This window comes from Varanus komodoensis, unplaced genomic scaffold, assembly GCF_004798865.1.
Source record: "Varanus komodoensis strain SLA01 unplaced genomic scaffold, ASM479886v1 scaffold18_3, whole genome shotgun sequence".
In the NCBI taxonomy this organism is placed as follows: domain Eukaryota; kingdom Metazoa; phylum Chordata; class Lepidosauria; order Squamata; family Varanidae; genus Varanus; species Varanus komodoensis.
This window is the reverse complement of record NW_025335549.1, coordinates 11,237,831-11,252,876: the sequence shown is the minus strand read 5'-3', so window position 1 is coordinate 11,252,876 and position 15,046 is coordinate 11,237,831. Positions and strand designations below refer to the sequence as shown.

The following is a 15,046-nucleotide window of genomic DNA, read 5'->3' as shown; positions in this document are numbered from 1 at the left end:
GAACAGTCGGCTATGCAGGCATGTTCATTGCATGCCTCCATATCTGAAAATGATCACCAGACATGAAAGTGCAGCGTCTGTGTGAAAAGGTGCACGTTTTGCATGAAAAACCGTGCCATCCTGGCATGCCACGATTCTCTCTCACACTCTCTTACAGGCTTAAATAACGTGTTGAAGCTGCTCATCTGCAGTTTCAGAAGCGCTGTTTTTGTAACCATCAAAAACCTGTTGCACAGCTCTTCAGAGCTATCCTTTGGCCTGGGCCCGTTTTAGGGCCAGCTCAATAAAGCTGTGGCCAGCAAGTCCCTCTCTGTTTCCACGGGTGCCCCCAGGGGCCTCGGGGGGTGCAGCAAGGGCTACCTTTGTGACACCAGCATTGCCACAATACAGCCAAACCCTCCACCGTCGGACATCCTGTTCTGGGACATCGCTGAAAACAAAGGTGTCCATTTCCAGAATTGGTGGAAATGTCGTCGTCATTTTTAACAAGAGCCCACAGCAGAAGTTAGTGGAGCACTGCCAGCCCTGGCAGTCCTCTGCCACCCGCCATGTGCCGGGTTCACTGTTAGTGAATTCAAGTCACTTAACAGGTGACTCTGTCGAATAGATTTTGCTGAGCGACTTGCCAAGCTGCTGTGTAACTTAGCATGAGGATCGCTGGCTTTGTGGTTGCCTCTGGGGGCATCTACTCTGCCCTGGTGCCCTGGCCTTCCCACCCGCCGCCCAGAACAGCGTGTTCTCTCCCTGCATCCTCCACTCCAAAATGTGCCCACTCAGCAAAGTTAACATTCAGTACTCTGGAAAGAAATGTCATAACTATGAAATTTGATTTCATTGTGACAAGAACACTATAAATTAGAGGGTGGCAGAGTGGCCAGGTTTTGAAAGCCTTCTTGCCATCTGTAATCTAACCTAATGTGATTAGCAGCTCCTACTAGCGCTCATACGGTTAAGACTCTGTCAAAAACCCTATTATAAATCTCTGCCTTCAGGGATTTACAGCTCCACCGAGAAAACTTTCTCCGTCTGAAACTTGGCTCACTCTGAGCCATCCCCAGAATCAGAATTTTAAACAAGATGTCTTCAGCTGGGCGTGGTTTTAAAAAATACGAAGTGAGGGTACATTAACCATAGAGAGTCAGACTAGAACAACCATCTTAGCTTTGGTACTCTCCAGAAGTTTTGGACAACAGCTCTCAAGATTTCTAGTAGTAGGAACACGGCATGCTGCCTTAGACTTACTGGGTTCAGACAAGACAATAAGTCACACCCAGGGGCTTCATATGATTGAGTGTGATTTGCCATCGAACTGTAGGCTGCTGTTGAAGCAGGAATTATTGTGTTGTGTGAGCATGGCTAATGTGGTAAACCATGGTTAGCAACCCATAGTTCACAACCCCTCAATAAACCATGGATTTTCTTCCTGGGTCGTCCCTGGTTAACACAATGATTTGTTAGCTCAACTGGGTTCAGACACCATGCTTCAGCAACAACCCACACATAACCCACGCTGAACCCATGAGTGCAGGATCATTGTTTTGTCTGACCCCAGTGACTGAGTCAGACCATTGGTCCGTTTAGTGCAATATTGTGGCAGTGTCTTTCTGTGGTCTTCCAGGGGGTGCCAGGAGACCAAACATGGGAACTTACATGCAAGGTAAGTTCTCTGCCATTGAGACACATTCCTGAGCCGACTTATCTCTCAGTTCTATAGTGACTACAATTTCATTTCCTGCTGTACAGTCAGGATGAAATGAGCCGGAGAAAGCCGTACTTATTCCTCAAATGTGAGGGTTCAAGGCCCACAAGTGCCAGATAACATTCTTTCAAAGTTCAGTGCTAGGTTCTGCTAAATACTATCCAGTGCCCCGTTTGTACTTTTAACAGTGGAAGAGCTGTTTTGAGTTTGCAAATTGGCATGCTTTTCTGTGAAAACTAACCTGGGAATCTTATTAGACCAGTTGCTTATTAGTCTTCTGATATGCTCCAGGTCCTTTTAATGTTGGCTCAGCCATTAGCATTTGTCGTTAATAACAAATACAGTCCTAATGCAGGCTGGAAATAGCAATAACGTCATTAGATCTGGGAACATCATTTAATCAGTCAGACTCAGCATCGAACAAGGAATGTTTCCATGGTGGAAGGGAGATTGCATAGAGCTGGACAAAGGCCTAATTCGTTTGAAGAAAGTGAATAGAGAGTAGTTTTTGCCATGTGATAGAAGAAAGGGTTAAGCAATTATGATTTGGTAGTACATTTAAAATACCCAGAGGGCTATGCCTCCCAGTGCAAAATTCACCCATGTGTGTTCTAGACCGCAGTTCTTGTACTTCTGCATGGTCGGCCAAGTCCTTTTTCTTCTGTTTGTCCTCCCAACACTGTGCTTAGAAAGGTGGGGTGGATTTCTCTGCACAGGCTTCACTGGACAGCTGTGCTGCAGGGACTGGCCGGTAAGAGTGGGTCTGCCCCATGTCTTGACCTCCTAACAGCTACTGAGGGTGGCAGGTTGGCCATTAAGCTGTGCTTTTCCCAGTCATCTACATGACCAATTCTAATACTGGTTTGTTGAGGTCCGAAGACACTTTATAATAGTGGAAAGGAAGCTTCCGTTACTCTTTCTTGACTTCAAGAGAACTACCAGAATGTTGCATTCTTGTCTAGCTATTTACTAATATCACCTGATATCTCTAGATTTGTTTTTTGTTTAGTTGAGCAGCTGGCAATTAATGAGTTGATGAGAAATGGTCACAATGCAGTGAAATCAGAATGTGAACATCTGGTATGAAAAGCGAATACATGCTGAAGGTGACGGTAATTTTCCAGAGCACAGTGGAACATGCATCTGATTATAGCTCAGGCTGGTTGAGAGATTTGGCTGGAGGGGCCAGTGCTTGGGGTGAAGGCCCAGACTGAGTCCCTGATCTCTTTTAGCTTAAAAGCCTCAGAGAACAGATCATGAGGAAGACTCTGCCCAGGAGAATAGGCAATACTGGACTAGATGGACCAATTCAGTGCAGGCAGCCTCCTATGTTGTAAACCTTCCCGATACATTAGTAATGGGACGGTCTGTAAAAGCTTTGAATGAATGAATGAATGAATGAATGAATGAATGAATGAATGCGCAAGGGATAAGCTGCTTGTGCATCACCAGGACCACTCTGATGTGTTCATGTCATGGACATTTCTTCATTCATGGGTGTTGAACAGCGCAGTGCTCACAGGATCATTGAAGAGTTGGGAGGGACCAGTCAAGTCAACCGGTCCATGCAAAAAAAAGGCTGGCTCAGGTGTGCTGAGGGTCGTAGGGGGGTTTCCTGTCTAAACTTGCATAAGATTGTGCCTTGGGGAAAAATGCCCATGTGACCTTTACCTACCTCTAGGTAAGAGTTCACCCCAGGTTCTGGAGAACAGCAAGCAAATCCAGTGTGATCCTAATGTTTTCGTGACTTGAACTAAACCCTGCGACACGTTTGGATGAGGTAGCTCATCTGCAATTACTTGAGTGTGGCTGGTATGGGTGGATTTGGGTCATGGGGCAACGCAGTTGAAGTGGCTGATCAGAGTGCCTTCGCGTGGGTGGAAGTGGAAATCTGATGGTTGGACACCTGCTTTGTTGACCTGTCCTTCTGGCCCAGCTTCAGCCATACATTTGCCTGAACACATGAAACACTGGTGTTTCCTTGTCTTCACCCACTCAAGTGAGTACATGGACAACTGGGTGCATGGACTTTGAGTGCAGTTCAAACCAATGGAGAGGTTTCCATGAGCAGGTCTTCTGAAAATGATTATCTTCTAGTCTCCAACTCTCCCTGAGAAGTCCAAACTGAAAGGAGCATAAGAACATCAGAAATCCACTGATGGGGATCATTTTTTTAAAAAACTGGACAAAGGAGGGTATTCCATACCCATGGATGAGTTTCACTTGCCCCAACAAGTCACAAGCTGGAAGTTTCTTTTTCAGCTTTCAAATACACACTGAACTGGGATGTTGTTTTCTTCTCGTTTCATTAGTGAGTTAACTTCCATTCTGTCCAGCCCAATAGATCACAAATGGGAATGTATCAACTGAAGCAGAAATATCAAGACAAAATGTAAGAATAAAATTCCCAGTGTTCAAGCAGAGTTGCAAAACCTGCTTGTCAGCAGAGAAATGCCATTAAGTCCTTTAGGAACTCATTAATAGATTAACATTTGGATGAGTAATTATAGCTGCACTGGAAATAAAAATAAACAAGCAAGCCTTAGTGTCACCGCTTTGCTGAATGCTTGGCACACAAACAGAGATCAATACTATGAAATATCACTGCTAAAGTACTAAGGTCAAGTTGATTATGTCAAGACTAGGATGATCTGCACATACATGCATGCGATGGATGGATGGGTGGATATTTTTGTGAGTTTGGCTGGTATGATTGCTGTGAATGGGCAGTCGGGGCTATGACCAGCCACTTGATATATGAGAGTACCTGTCATGCCATGGTAAATTATTCATTGCATGGGCATCGCAACAGTCTCCATTGCCATGCCCTAAGGACAGTCCAAAATTGCAGGTAGCTTTGTTGATCCATGTCAACCAACCCATTCTAGGAATTTTCCTCTGCTAGGACTAGGTCTGTTGTTAAGTAAATGAATCTTAGATTTTTTCATGATTACAAGGAACAACCTATTGTTTCTGAGAAAAATCATTTTCTCCTCCAGCTACTGAAACAACATAAGAATCCACAATCAGTTGAGTGTTGGTTGTTGTTGAATTGTGGGCTACCATTGAAACCTTTGTCTGAACCCAGCTGCACTAACAAACCATGGACTGTTAACTACAAACAACCCATGAAGAGAAACCATGGTTTGTTGTTGAGTTGTGAACTCTGGGTTCTTCACTATGATTTAGTATCTTGGCTGGGTTCCGTCATCAAGGATTGGGTGTTGGTGGTTGTTGAAACATGGCTTATCTTGTTTTCTGTACTGTTGTTTTCTGAGGGCTGTTGTTAACCTCTGAGGAAGCAGGGAATTCTGAGAAGTGGGGCTATCAGAACTATCATGGTGGGAACTTACACTTCAAATGTTCCTCTTCATCAGTGTCTCTAGGATGCATGTGTGTGAATTAGAAGGAAGAAGATCCCCAGATACCAAGAGAACGTTTTTATTGAGCCCACATGTGTGCGTTAATTATAAAGTTTTGGGGTTCCGGTTGGTATAGAGTGAGATTGAACCTATAAGACAAGAGATTTCTAACTGCAGCTTTAAAATTATTTATTGATTTTATACAGAGAGAGAGAGAGAGAGAGAGAGAGAGAGAGAGAGAGAGAGAGAGAGACAGAGAGAACTGTTCACTGCATTTGCAACAGATTCTTGATTTGTATTTAAAGTCAGCAAAGAAATGCAGTTCTGAGAGCTTTGAGGAAAATCAGGGTAGGGAAGAGATACTTGACCACCAGCTGGAGCTCCTAGTTTAGAGCCACTGACAGTGTGGTGCAGTGGTCAAGAACACGGGCTGGGACTCGGGTGATCTGAGTCCTAGTCCCCACCCAGCCATGGAGCCAACGGGGTGACTTTGGGCCACTCACAGACTCTCATCCCAACCTACCTCACAGGACTGTTGCTGTGAGGATAAGATTGAGAGGAGGAGAGGGAGAATGATTAAGCTGCTTTGAGTTTGGTGCAAGGAAATAAAGGCAAGATACTAATTTAATTTGAAAGAATAATAATATTTTTGTATTTAATGGTAATTTATTATGTTCTATTGTATTTCAATGTATTTTATTGTGTTGTAAGCCGCCCCGAGGCTTCAGCAAGGGGCGGCATAGAAATGTTATAATAATAATAATCATAATAATCATAATAATCATAATAATTGGCCTCCAGCTCACTATTCCCTGAAGCCCTAGAAGAACAACAGGTCAGAAGTATGGAAGGGGACTGAGTCTCATGCCACCACGTTCAACACACTGGCAGGGCATTAGGCCCTGGAACTGGGAGAATGGGAAGCGTTTTCACAGTGCTAATCTGAAGGGCCACCGGTGGGCAACATAAACTTCCAAGGCAAGCAAGATGTCAAGCAGCAAAGAGCACAAGGGGAAAGAGCTTCATATAGCAGGCTCACCCATACAGTGGTCTCTTCTGGCCCAGGAGCTGGACGTCACCTCCCCTCCCAAAATCATTTATTTATTTGTTTGTTTGTTTGTTTGTTTGTTTGTTTGTAATTTTCCTGTAATGCCCAGTAGCCAAAATTCTCTGGGCAGTTCATGGAACGAGACTTAAAACTGCAAAATATAATAAGATAATAAAACATAATATAAAATCATTAAAATGTTTAAGACAGCATAAAACTAGACTAACAGCCAAATAAAAGCCAGCAGTGGTGCAAAGATCTGAAAATACACTAATGCTAATGGGCTTTTAAAATCCTCTTAAATAAATACCAAAAAAAGTTTTCTAAGATGTATAAAGAAAGGCTAGCAAGCATTTGCTTCCAAAAGCAATTTAGAGATTTTGGGTGATAGTGTTAGTTTTAAAGTGAAAAGTTTTTGAAGATCCTACATATTTGCTATTGTGTAGTGACTGTTTGTCTTCTCTTTATGGAGTGCAACCATACCTTTCCCCTTCAGACTTCTTCTGTAGTATCAAACCCCTTTGACGGACAATATATTTCTGCATCTTACTAAAGAATGGCATCTTGATTCAGTACAGGAAATGTAGCTACAAAACATGGCATTATTAATTTTAGCCCCGATTTAGGGGAATGGCACCAAAATCCATGCGTCGTCCCATTACCTCGGACATCCTTGGCTTCCTCTTAGTACTCTCTGCCTCTCCACTTGAGTGGCAGGCTTACCCCAAGGTGCGCAGGGGCAATCGCAATCCCATGGGAAGCATGCCACAAGGTGAAGAGAGAAGATGAGGTGACGTCAGACACCTGGATGCTGTAATAACAGGCCCCCTGGGGCAGTTTGCAATTTGTTCCTATACAAATCATGGTTCTAGTAGTGTGAAGGTTCCTGAGCAGGGAGATCCTGAGCAGGGGGATCTTGGAAGGAACTCAGGATCCCGCTAATCAAATTCAGGGAAGCGAAACATGGCCAAGTCCTGGTTTCAGGGAGGCAGATGAAGTTAACAGCATGTATGGCACTGGCCATCTCCTATATCCAGGAAAGGGTGTGCGTGGTGCAGCACACCTGACCAACCTGGCAGGAGCAAAGCTCGAAGAACCCCCGGGCCGCACTCCCAATCCTTCAGCAGGAGTGGAATCCCATTCATTGTTGTTACAAGCATTGTGTGTGTGTGTGTTGTGCAGCAATCCACAATCCGGAAGGCAGCCTTTAATGCATTAGGTGAAATAAAGAGTGACGGGGCTGTAAAATACACAAATGACAAAATGAAGTCATCAAGGTGTAAAAAGATGTTCAGGCTCTGAGCTTTGCAATTTTCGTATTGAAATGTCCTCATTGATTTGTTACAAATACTGTTAACCCTGTGTTAGGAAAATGGCTGGGACATTATTGCTTGTGTTCTCATTTGTAATAAAATAGATTAACTTGCTGTGAAATTTTAACTAGATGGAGACACAACAGTAGCTACCTAATGAACCACAGCTCATTGCTGTTAAGTAGCTTAATAGATGCATACTGATTACAGGGCTGAAAAATGGATCTGTTTACACGCAAAGAAGAAAGCGCTCGCACATTTTATGGCAAAATATCATCAGAACTGCCTTTCATTCTCTGAGTCTCTCAGTCCGTATCCTGAATCTCCTCTCAAGCTCTGCGTGTATTCACCAAGACTAACAGCTTCTGCATAGTTTTTCCAAGACCCAAGACGTACCTTCTGGGAGCCCCATTGCTAGCGCATGTGGGAAGCGGAAGCCACCGCCAACCAAGGGCCGGTCTTCTGCTTAGTCGAAAGGGATGCCGGATTGCATTCCTTTTTCAGGATGCTTTGTCATGACTTGCTGTCGGCAGATTCTGCAGCCCTGCCCGTCTTGCATCGGACGTGGGACCATTTCCTTTGGACCAGGGACAGAGGTGTAGAGGAGCCAGGAGCTGCGGGCTTGCAAAACCGACACTTTTTGTGGGATGCTGCCGCCATCTGCCACTCCCGCCTCCAGATTCCCTGCTCCTTTTCCCCACAACATCATCCCGAGCGATCCCTGCTGTAATGAAGCATTTTTAGGGGTGGTCTAGTCTAGAATGGGCAATGGAGACTCCCTGCAAAAAATCTGATGGAGATGAAAATTGCTAGGATCAGTTTATGGACATGCATTAACCAAGCTGCCTGCATCTTCATGCTTTCTTTGGAGGCATGCTGAGGGAGCGATCCACTGCAAAATTTACCGTTGCGCTGACAACAGGTGGGCGACATGTGGCCATCCACTAGTTTTGGACTGAATCTCTCATCAGCCCTCCCCATTGACTGGCTGGCCATGGCCGATGAGACTTGTATGGCCAAATATCTGGAGGACCACAAGTCACACAGTGGAAGTGTCAGCTAAGTTTGCTTCCAGGGCAATTTATGAATTAAATTAAAATAAAGCCGTAGTAATATGTGTTATTCCTACAGCCATCGGCTGCAGGAATGACAAGGTGAGCTTAGAGAGCGTGGATGGATGCAGGGCCCACCCAGGACTGCCTGTAGATTGTCACCACTCAGGCATGCTTTGGAGTGGCCCAGAGTCCCACGTTCCTGGTGAACACTGCCAGGGCTCGTGCAGCCCATGGCTGTGCAAGTGACACTCAGGAGCAGCCAAACTTTGGTCGGTGGCAACTGATGTGGAAGAAGACGGGTTATGTGGGGCCTCCTGTGACCGCCACGTCAGCAGCGCTGCCCTTCCAGGCCAGCTGCAGGTGCCTTCTGGACTTGGATGTAGAAGGAGGTTGCTTGCTTGCTGTGCAAAGTTGCCAGGATCTGCAAGCATTCACAGAGGTCTTCCCAGTTCGGTTTGCTGTGGAAGGCTGGGCCAAGTGCAAGAGGAAGCCCATGAATGGTTGGAGGGACAGCTTCCAACAGGGTTTTTCACAACTCTACACAGAAGGAGAAGAACCCACCATCTGCAGTGCGTGCAGTGGGAGAACTCCTTTTCTCGCTGCTCTGGCTGAGCAGGTCATTGTCTGTGTCCCCAGCCCAGCCCATACGGGTGAAGGCAGCAATCCTTTCAGGCATCCCTGTCCGATCCCAGCCAGTTGTCCCATACACCCTTGGAGGTCACTCTGATGGGGGCTGAGGAGCAGCCAGCTGTATTGATTGACACTGAGATTTCACAGCCTGCCTCATCACATTAACATTTCTGATTCAGGAAAGTTTTGTTTACCCAGAATTGCACACTTGACTTGCAGCTTTCCTTGCAAGCCAGGATTGCAAATCAGGGTTTGTTATCAGCGTATGAATCCTAGTTTGCTTGAGTGCAACAAGCCAGGATCCAAGGTTCAGATAATCCACTAAAACACCTCGTCTCCTTTAGTGTAGCTGTTGCAATACAGAGGAGGAGCAAAAGAGAGACAAATGTCCACATGACCAGAATGCTTGTTGCCAAAATGCCACAACTGTCTGGACTCCTGGTTTATTGTGCTGAATGAATGTAGCATAAGATTTTATGGCCTGTAAAAGTATCCTGCAAATGGTATGTATTATATGGGAGGTACTCCGGAAGAGAGATATTTGTTGGTCTTTTGCCATTTCAGGATTGGACTGAAACTGCTTTCTGTATTAACACATATTGGGCTTTCAGTAATACTTGCTGGATTTTTTCCTCCTGATACAGTCATGATGTCTGAGGTAATATGCTACACATTTCTTGACAAAAAAATCCAATGTTTATTTCAAACCAATTTAAATCACAAAATGCCCCCAAGATACAGAGGCGTGAAAGCCCTAGAATAGATTAGTATGTATTTAAGCTTAACAAATATTTTTAATTAGCAGGCTGACAGTACAGCAATTAAATGCTTCTCTTTTAAGTTTTATTAGTTATTGTATTTGCATTGAATAAGAGTTAATTGGTTAAGAAACATGTCCATTGAGGGTTAACCACTATAGATAGGCATCTGTTGCATGATTCTGAGGTTCACTTGCAACTGAATGCCCAATAACTACGTTATTAAAAACACATTTCAGGCAGCTTTTTCTTGGGCAATTGTGCATAGATCAGACAAACACTATTCAAATACAAGCCCTAAATAAGCCTGTTTTTGGAAGACTTCTGAGAGTGGTGCAGGTTGGTAATTTTCGGGTCTGGACTTTATTCTCATAATGCCTCCTCCTTTCTTTGATGGGCATGTGTTCTTTCATTTACTTCACAGTATCTTATAAGATAACTATCTTTAGATAGTAGCTTCTGAATAGCCTGATCCTGCCTAATCTTGGAAGCTAAGCAGGATCAGGCCTGGTTGAAATCTGGATGGGTGACTTGCTGTTGTGAACCCCCTTGAGAGCTTCAGCTAGGGATGGCATAGAAATGTAATGACCACCCAGAGAGCCTGTGGGCAATGAGGTGGTATAGAAGTACAATAAATAAAATAGAATACAGAAATAGTAATGTGCGTCGCTTCACCTACTGCAAAATGTCGGAAGCCGATCCTGCTGTGTGTTTGGGTAGATCCTAACAGCCAACCAAAGTGCATGGCTTAGATTATCTATAGGGGGTGAGGAATAGGCTGTTTTTCCCAGAATAAGGCATTCTAAAGCAAGGGCCATCAAAGATCTCTTTGCTTTGCTCTCTCTGTCTTGGTGTGTATCATTGTATATTGCAAAGAGATCAGACCAGCCAATCTTAAAGGAGATCAACCCTGACTGATCTTTGAAGGCCAGGTACTGAAGACGAAACTCAAATACTTTGGCCACCTAATGAGAAGGGAGGACTTCCTGGAGAAGACCCTGATGCTGGGCACCATAGACGGCAAAAGGAGAAGGGGCCGGCAGAGGAGGAGGTGGCTGGATGGAGTCACTGGGGCAGTAGGGGTGAGCTTGGGTGGACTTCGAGGGATGGTGGAGGATAGGAGAGCCTGGAGGAATGTTTTCCACGGGAGTTGTGACTAAACAAAACAAAAAAACACAGATCTTTATACATGTGTGTCTTGGAAGTACCATCCGCTTGGATTCAGGGCAGGAGGACTGTGGTGTTTGTCACCCCCAGCCCAACATTTCCATTCTATTTCCCGCCAGTCCAGTCTTCCTTTCTTTTAAAGTGCTTCTTCTCTTTAAAGGAGAGGATTCAAGACAGCCCTTCACCCGCCCCGTCTGTGGAAGAGACTCAACGGCCTGGGAGTCATGCCTCTTCGCATCAGAGTAGCAGCGGTTCAAGCTCTCCATCCCAACTTGACAACACGCCAGATAGAATTGGTTGGTAATCTATTATGGTAGGCTTATTCCGATGCCACTGAATAGTAGGAGAGCCCAGTGGGAAAAACCTCACACAGCAGGCAAATGGAGAAGGAGACTGGACTGCAGGAAGCAAGCAGAATTGATGCAAACACATACAGAGATAAAAATGCATGGGAATTTAATTGAGGGAATTGTTCTTGGGTGTATTTAGTAAGAAGGTATCCCAGCTATATCCCCACACACATTGCACGTTAGAAAAGTTGCATTCAGGCAGTGGAAATAACATTTCTTCTAGGACAATGTATTTTGCAAGGGTGTCCTTTTTGCCCCAGTGATGCCACCAACATTCAGCAATTTTGAGCTGATTTTTCCTTGAGATGATAAAAATAAGTTGCAGTTTTCTACCAAAAGTATTATTACCATTGGGGTTTTTTTAAATGATCTGTTCAGTATGGAGAATTTCATATTGTAATCAACGAGGTCATTTTAAAAGCCCCCAAACTATAAAGTTTCTTCCACATCCATATGACTTTGTGAGTTCTCCATTAAAAACTATTTTCTCAGAGTCACCGCTGACTGTTTTTGAACTGTCATCCATCAGTTTGTCTTGTTAACTATCTAGCTGTCTATATCTCTCTAATAAATTAGAAAAATTACAGATAATTACTGATTCCTTAAATCATCTGCTCTATTAAATGCATTTTTCATCCAAAATTATCCCAGTGAATCAATCTTGTTAATTAGTTAATTCAAACATTTCAGAGGAAAGAACTCTCAGCTCACTGGCAGTTTTCTCTTATCTTTCTGGTTTTCTTCATCTCACACCACCAAGCAGACTTACTCTTTCCTCCAGAAGGAGTTGTCTTTCCAGGAAATCTGAGCCTGAGGAAGGCCTAAGGCTGCTGACCTTACCCTCTACACCTGAGCAGGTATCTGGCTGCTTCTGTCTGACACTCACACTTGGGCAGAAGCAAGTGGTACCTCTGTTAATGCAGCCCAAAATAGCAAGTGTTCTTTTTGCAGCCACATCACATTGTTGACTCATCTTCAGCTTGTGATCTACAACAATTCCAAGATCCTTCTCACTTGCACTGTTCTCGAGCCAAGTATTCCCTTACTTGAATGCCTTCCAGGGCAAATTGTCCCTCATCGTGTTAGCATGTAATGCCTAGCTACATGCAAACTTTTGGACAGCTCAGCTATAAAACTTCTTACCACTAGGTGATGCAGTATTTATTATAAAACCTAACCCTTGGAAGGAAACGTGTAGGGCAAAATGAATTCCCAGTTTCTGAACCACAATCTCAAAAATATTGAACAAGCCTTAATTCATTAATTTGCCTTCCCAGATAATTGGTGCAGGGATTTTTCAGTTAACAAAGTAGCATTTATCCTTCCCTCCCTTTCTTTTCTTACCTGTCAGGTGTGTTATCCAACACTAGAGATGGAGAACCTGTGGACCAAGGCTCTGGGCCAAACCTCAAAAAACTTCCAAAGGAAAAAGGTAATTTCTCTCTTGTGCTCATGTTGGCAGAATGGATTCACTGCTGTGTTTCCGAACTTTTTGGATCCCAGATGTGGCACAATTAGTGAATTGTTATGGATAGAGCGATGTCTGCATTTGCTACCAAGCTTCCCTGTCATCTAACGGCAAAAGAAAAACATGTGCATGCCCCAACAGCTTTGTGCGGGAAGGTCTTCTCATATACAGGCCTGCCTGTGAGCCTCTTCTGCTAAATGCCTTTATGGAGTCTGCAGGATTGCACCCAGCCTTAACTAGGTACAAGAGTCTGCCTCTGTAACAGGAAGCAGTGCCAACCTAGGCACTCCTGTCCTCCGAATGTGTAAGCCCCATTCGTTGAAATTCGCCAGAATCCCCTTCCTTGCATTGCCCTGTCTCGGGGAAAAAAACCAAGCCTGATTCGAGTTCTCATCTCATGCAGTCAACGTTAAAAATGTACCTAGCAAACAAACCCATATTCACATATTTATTCTATGCAGTATCTATTTCTCTGTCAAGGAGATATGGGGCAAAGGCGGCAGACCTTTTCCTGTCTCTACAACTGCCAGTAACTTTCTCCATCAGAGGCCTCGCTTTCTATTCTTCGGCCCACTGCTGGTAGAGGTTCACTGGGAAGGTATTTAGTGGTATGTGGTGGTTACTCCCAATTTGGCATTCTTTGCTCTGGAATAGAGACGGGAAGCATGTAGTTCATGTACCACCTGGGGTTCCTGCAGCCCCCCAAAATATGAAAAAATGGACTATTGTAACATGCTCTATGTGGGGCTGCCCTTGAAGAAGATCTGGATACTTCAGTTGGTTCAGAATAGAGCTGCCAGGACCGTAACAGGTATGCCCATAAACACCAGTCCTTTACCATCTGCACTGGCTACCAGTTGAAGTCTGGGCCCAGTTTAAGGTGTTGGTGATGACCTATAAAGTCACAGTAGAACCTATGTCTGAGTAAGTAAGTGCATGCAAGTTATTTTCAAAGGTTGTGTTGCTTTCCTTGAAGTGTGAAGAAGGCACAATTGTTTTCAGAGCTGGATGTACTTACATTACATTGCCCAAAATTGACATCATTTTTGTGCTTGTGATGACTAGGCAAGTTGTCCGACAGTTGCTTTCAAGAAAGTTGTTTGGAGCTGGTTTCCTATAACCCCCAGTTTTGATCTCTCAGATCAAGCCTTTGGAATAGCGATAATTATGTAGCAGAATTATATAAAATGTTGGTTCTCACTCTGTTGATCAAACAAGTAGATGTGAAATAGGGAGTACCAGTTCTGGGATTCATGATATGCCACATGTATGTGCAGATTACAAGTGGCAAGTTGTCTTGGCACATTTAGTATTACTCATGATCATTCATTCATTCCTTAGATTATACCCTGCCGTTTTTCCTTTTAAAGAACTCAGAGCAGCTCAATCATTCTCCTCCTGCTGCTCTCCCCACAACAACAGCCCTGTGAGGTAGGTTAGGTTGAGAGTCGGCAACTGCCCCAAAGTCATCCATTCAACCTCCTGGTCGAGCGGGGACAGGTTCCAGCCCAACATGGTCACAATGAAGCCACTCTGCCTTCCCACAAAATACAACACTTGCATTTTGCATATTCCTCTCCTTAATATTTGTATATCCATATTAAACCCAGGCCCAGTGATTCAAACCCTACAGTTTATCTTTACAGGGCCTCTTATTACTCAGTCCATTACCAAGACAACAACCCCAACATTCCTTTGAAAGTTTTCAAAGGTGTTATTAACATGGTATGTAGTTAACTCAAAAGTATCGGCGTTTATTAAGTATGACAAGTCAGCAGTTTACACAAGCATGGCAAACATATGTTTTCACATCTGCTTTGAGTAATATCATCATGATTTTAAAAATGATTTATAGCTCTACTGGCCATAAAATGCTAGCTTTGCTGTAACATGGAGTTTTTCAGACATTGAGCAAATTACTGAAATCCTGCACTGGGCTGGCAGAGGGGAGAGATTTGCCTAATGCTCAGTGCAACTGAGAAAGTTTGTCATTCTATAGCGATTAGTGCAGCGAGGTATTTTACCCTTGGAAAAGCCAACTTCAGCAGTTAAGTGTGAGTCGAGTACGGCCCTGTATGTCAGAAGCAGCGACTGTAACAGTGTGAAATCTGAACTTATTCCGAACGAACAAATTCTCATTCTTATCTTTTGCTCTATCGTGAATATGCAGTGGCTTTTTTTCTTCTCATCAATGGT

General features: G+C 44.0%; 1 protein-coding gene across 1 annotated transcript in view; it reads left to right on the top strand.

Moving 5' to 3' along the window:
- Positions 1-15,046, top strand: part of DACH2 (dachshund family transcription factor 2) — a 265,678-nt gene that overhangs the window by 208,898 nt on the left and 41,734 nt on the right. Inside the window, exon 7 of the mRNA XM_044427377.1 lies at positions 11,193-11,328. Coding sequence (XP_044283312.1) covers positions 11,193-11,328 — 136 coding nt within the window. The remainder of the gene's footprint in view (positions 1-11,192; positions 11,329-15,046) is intronic.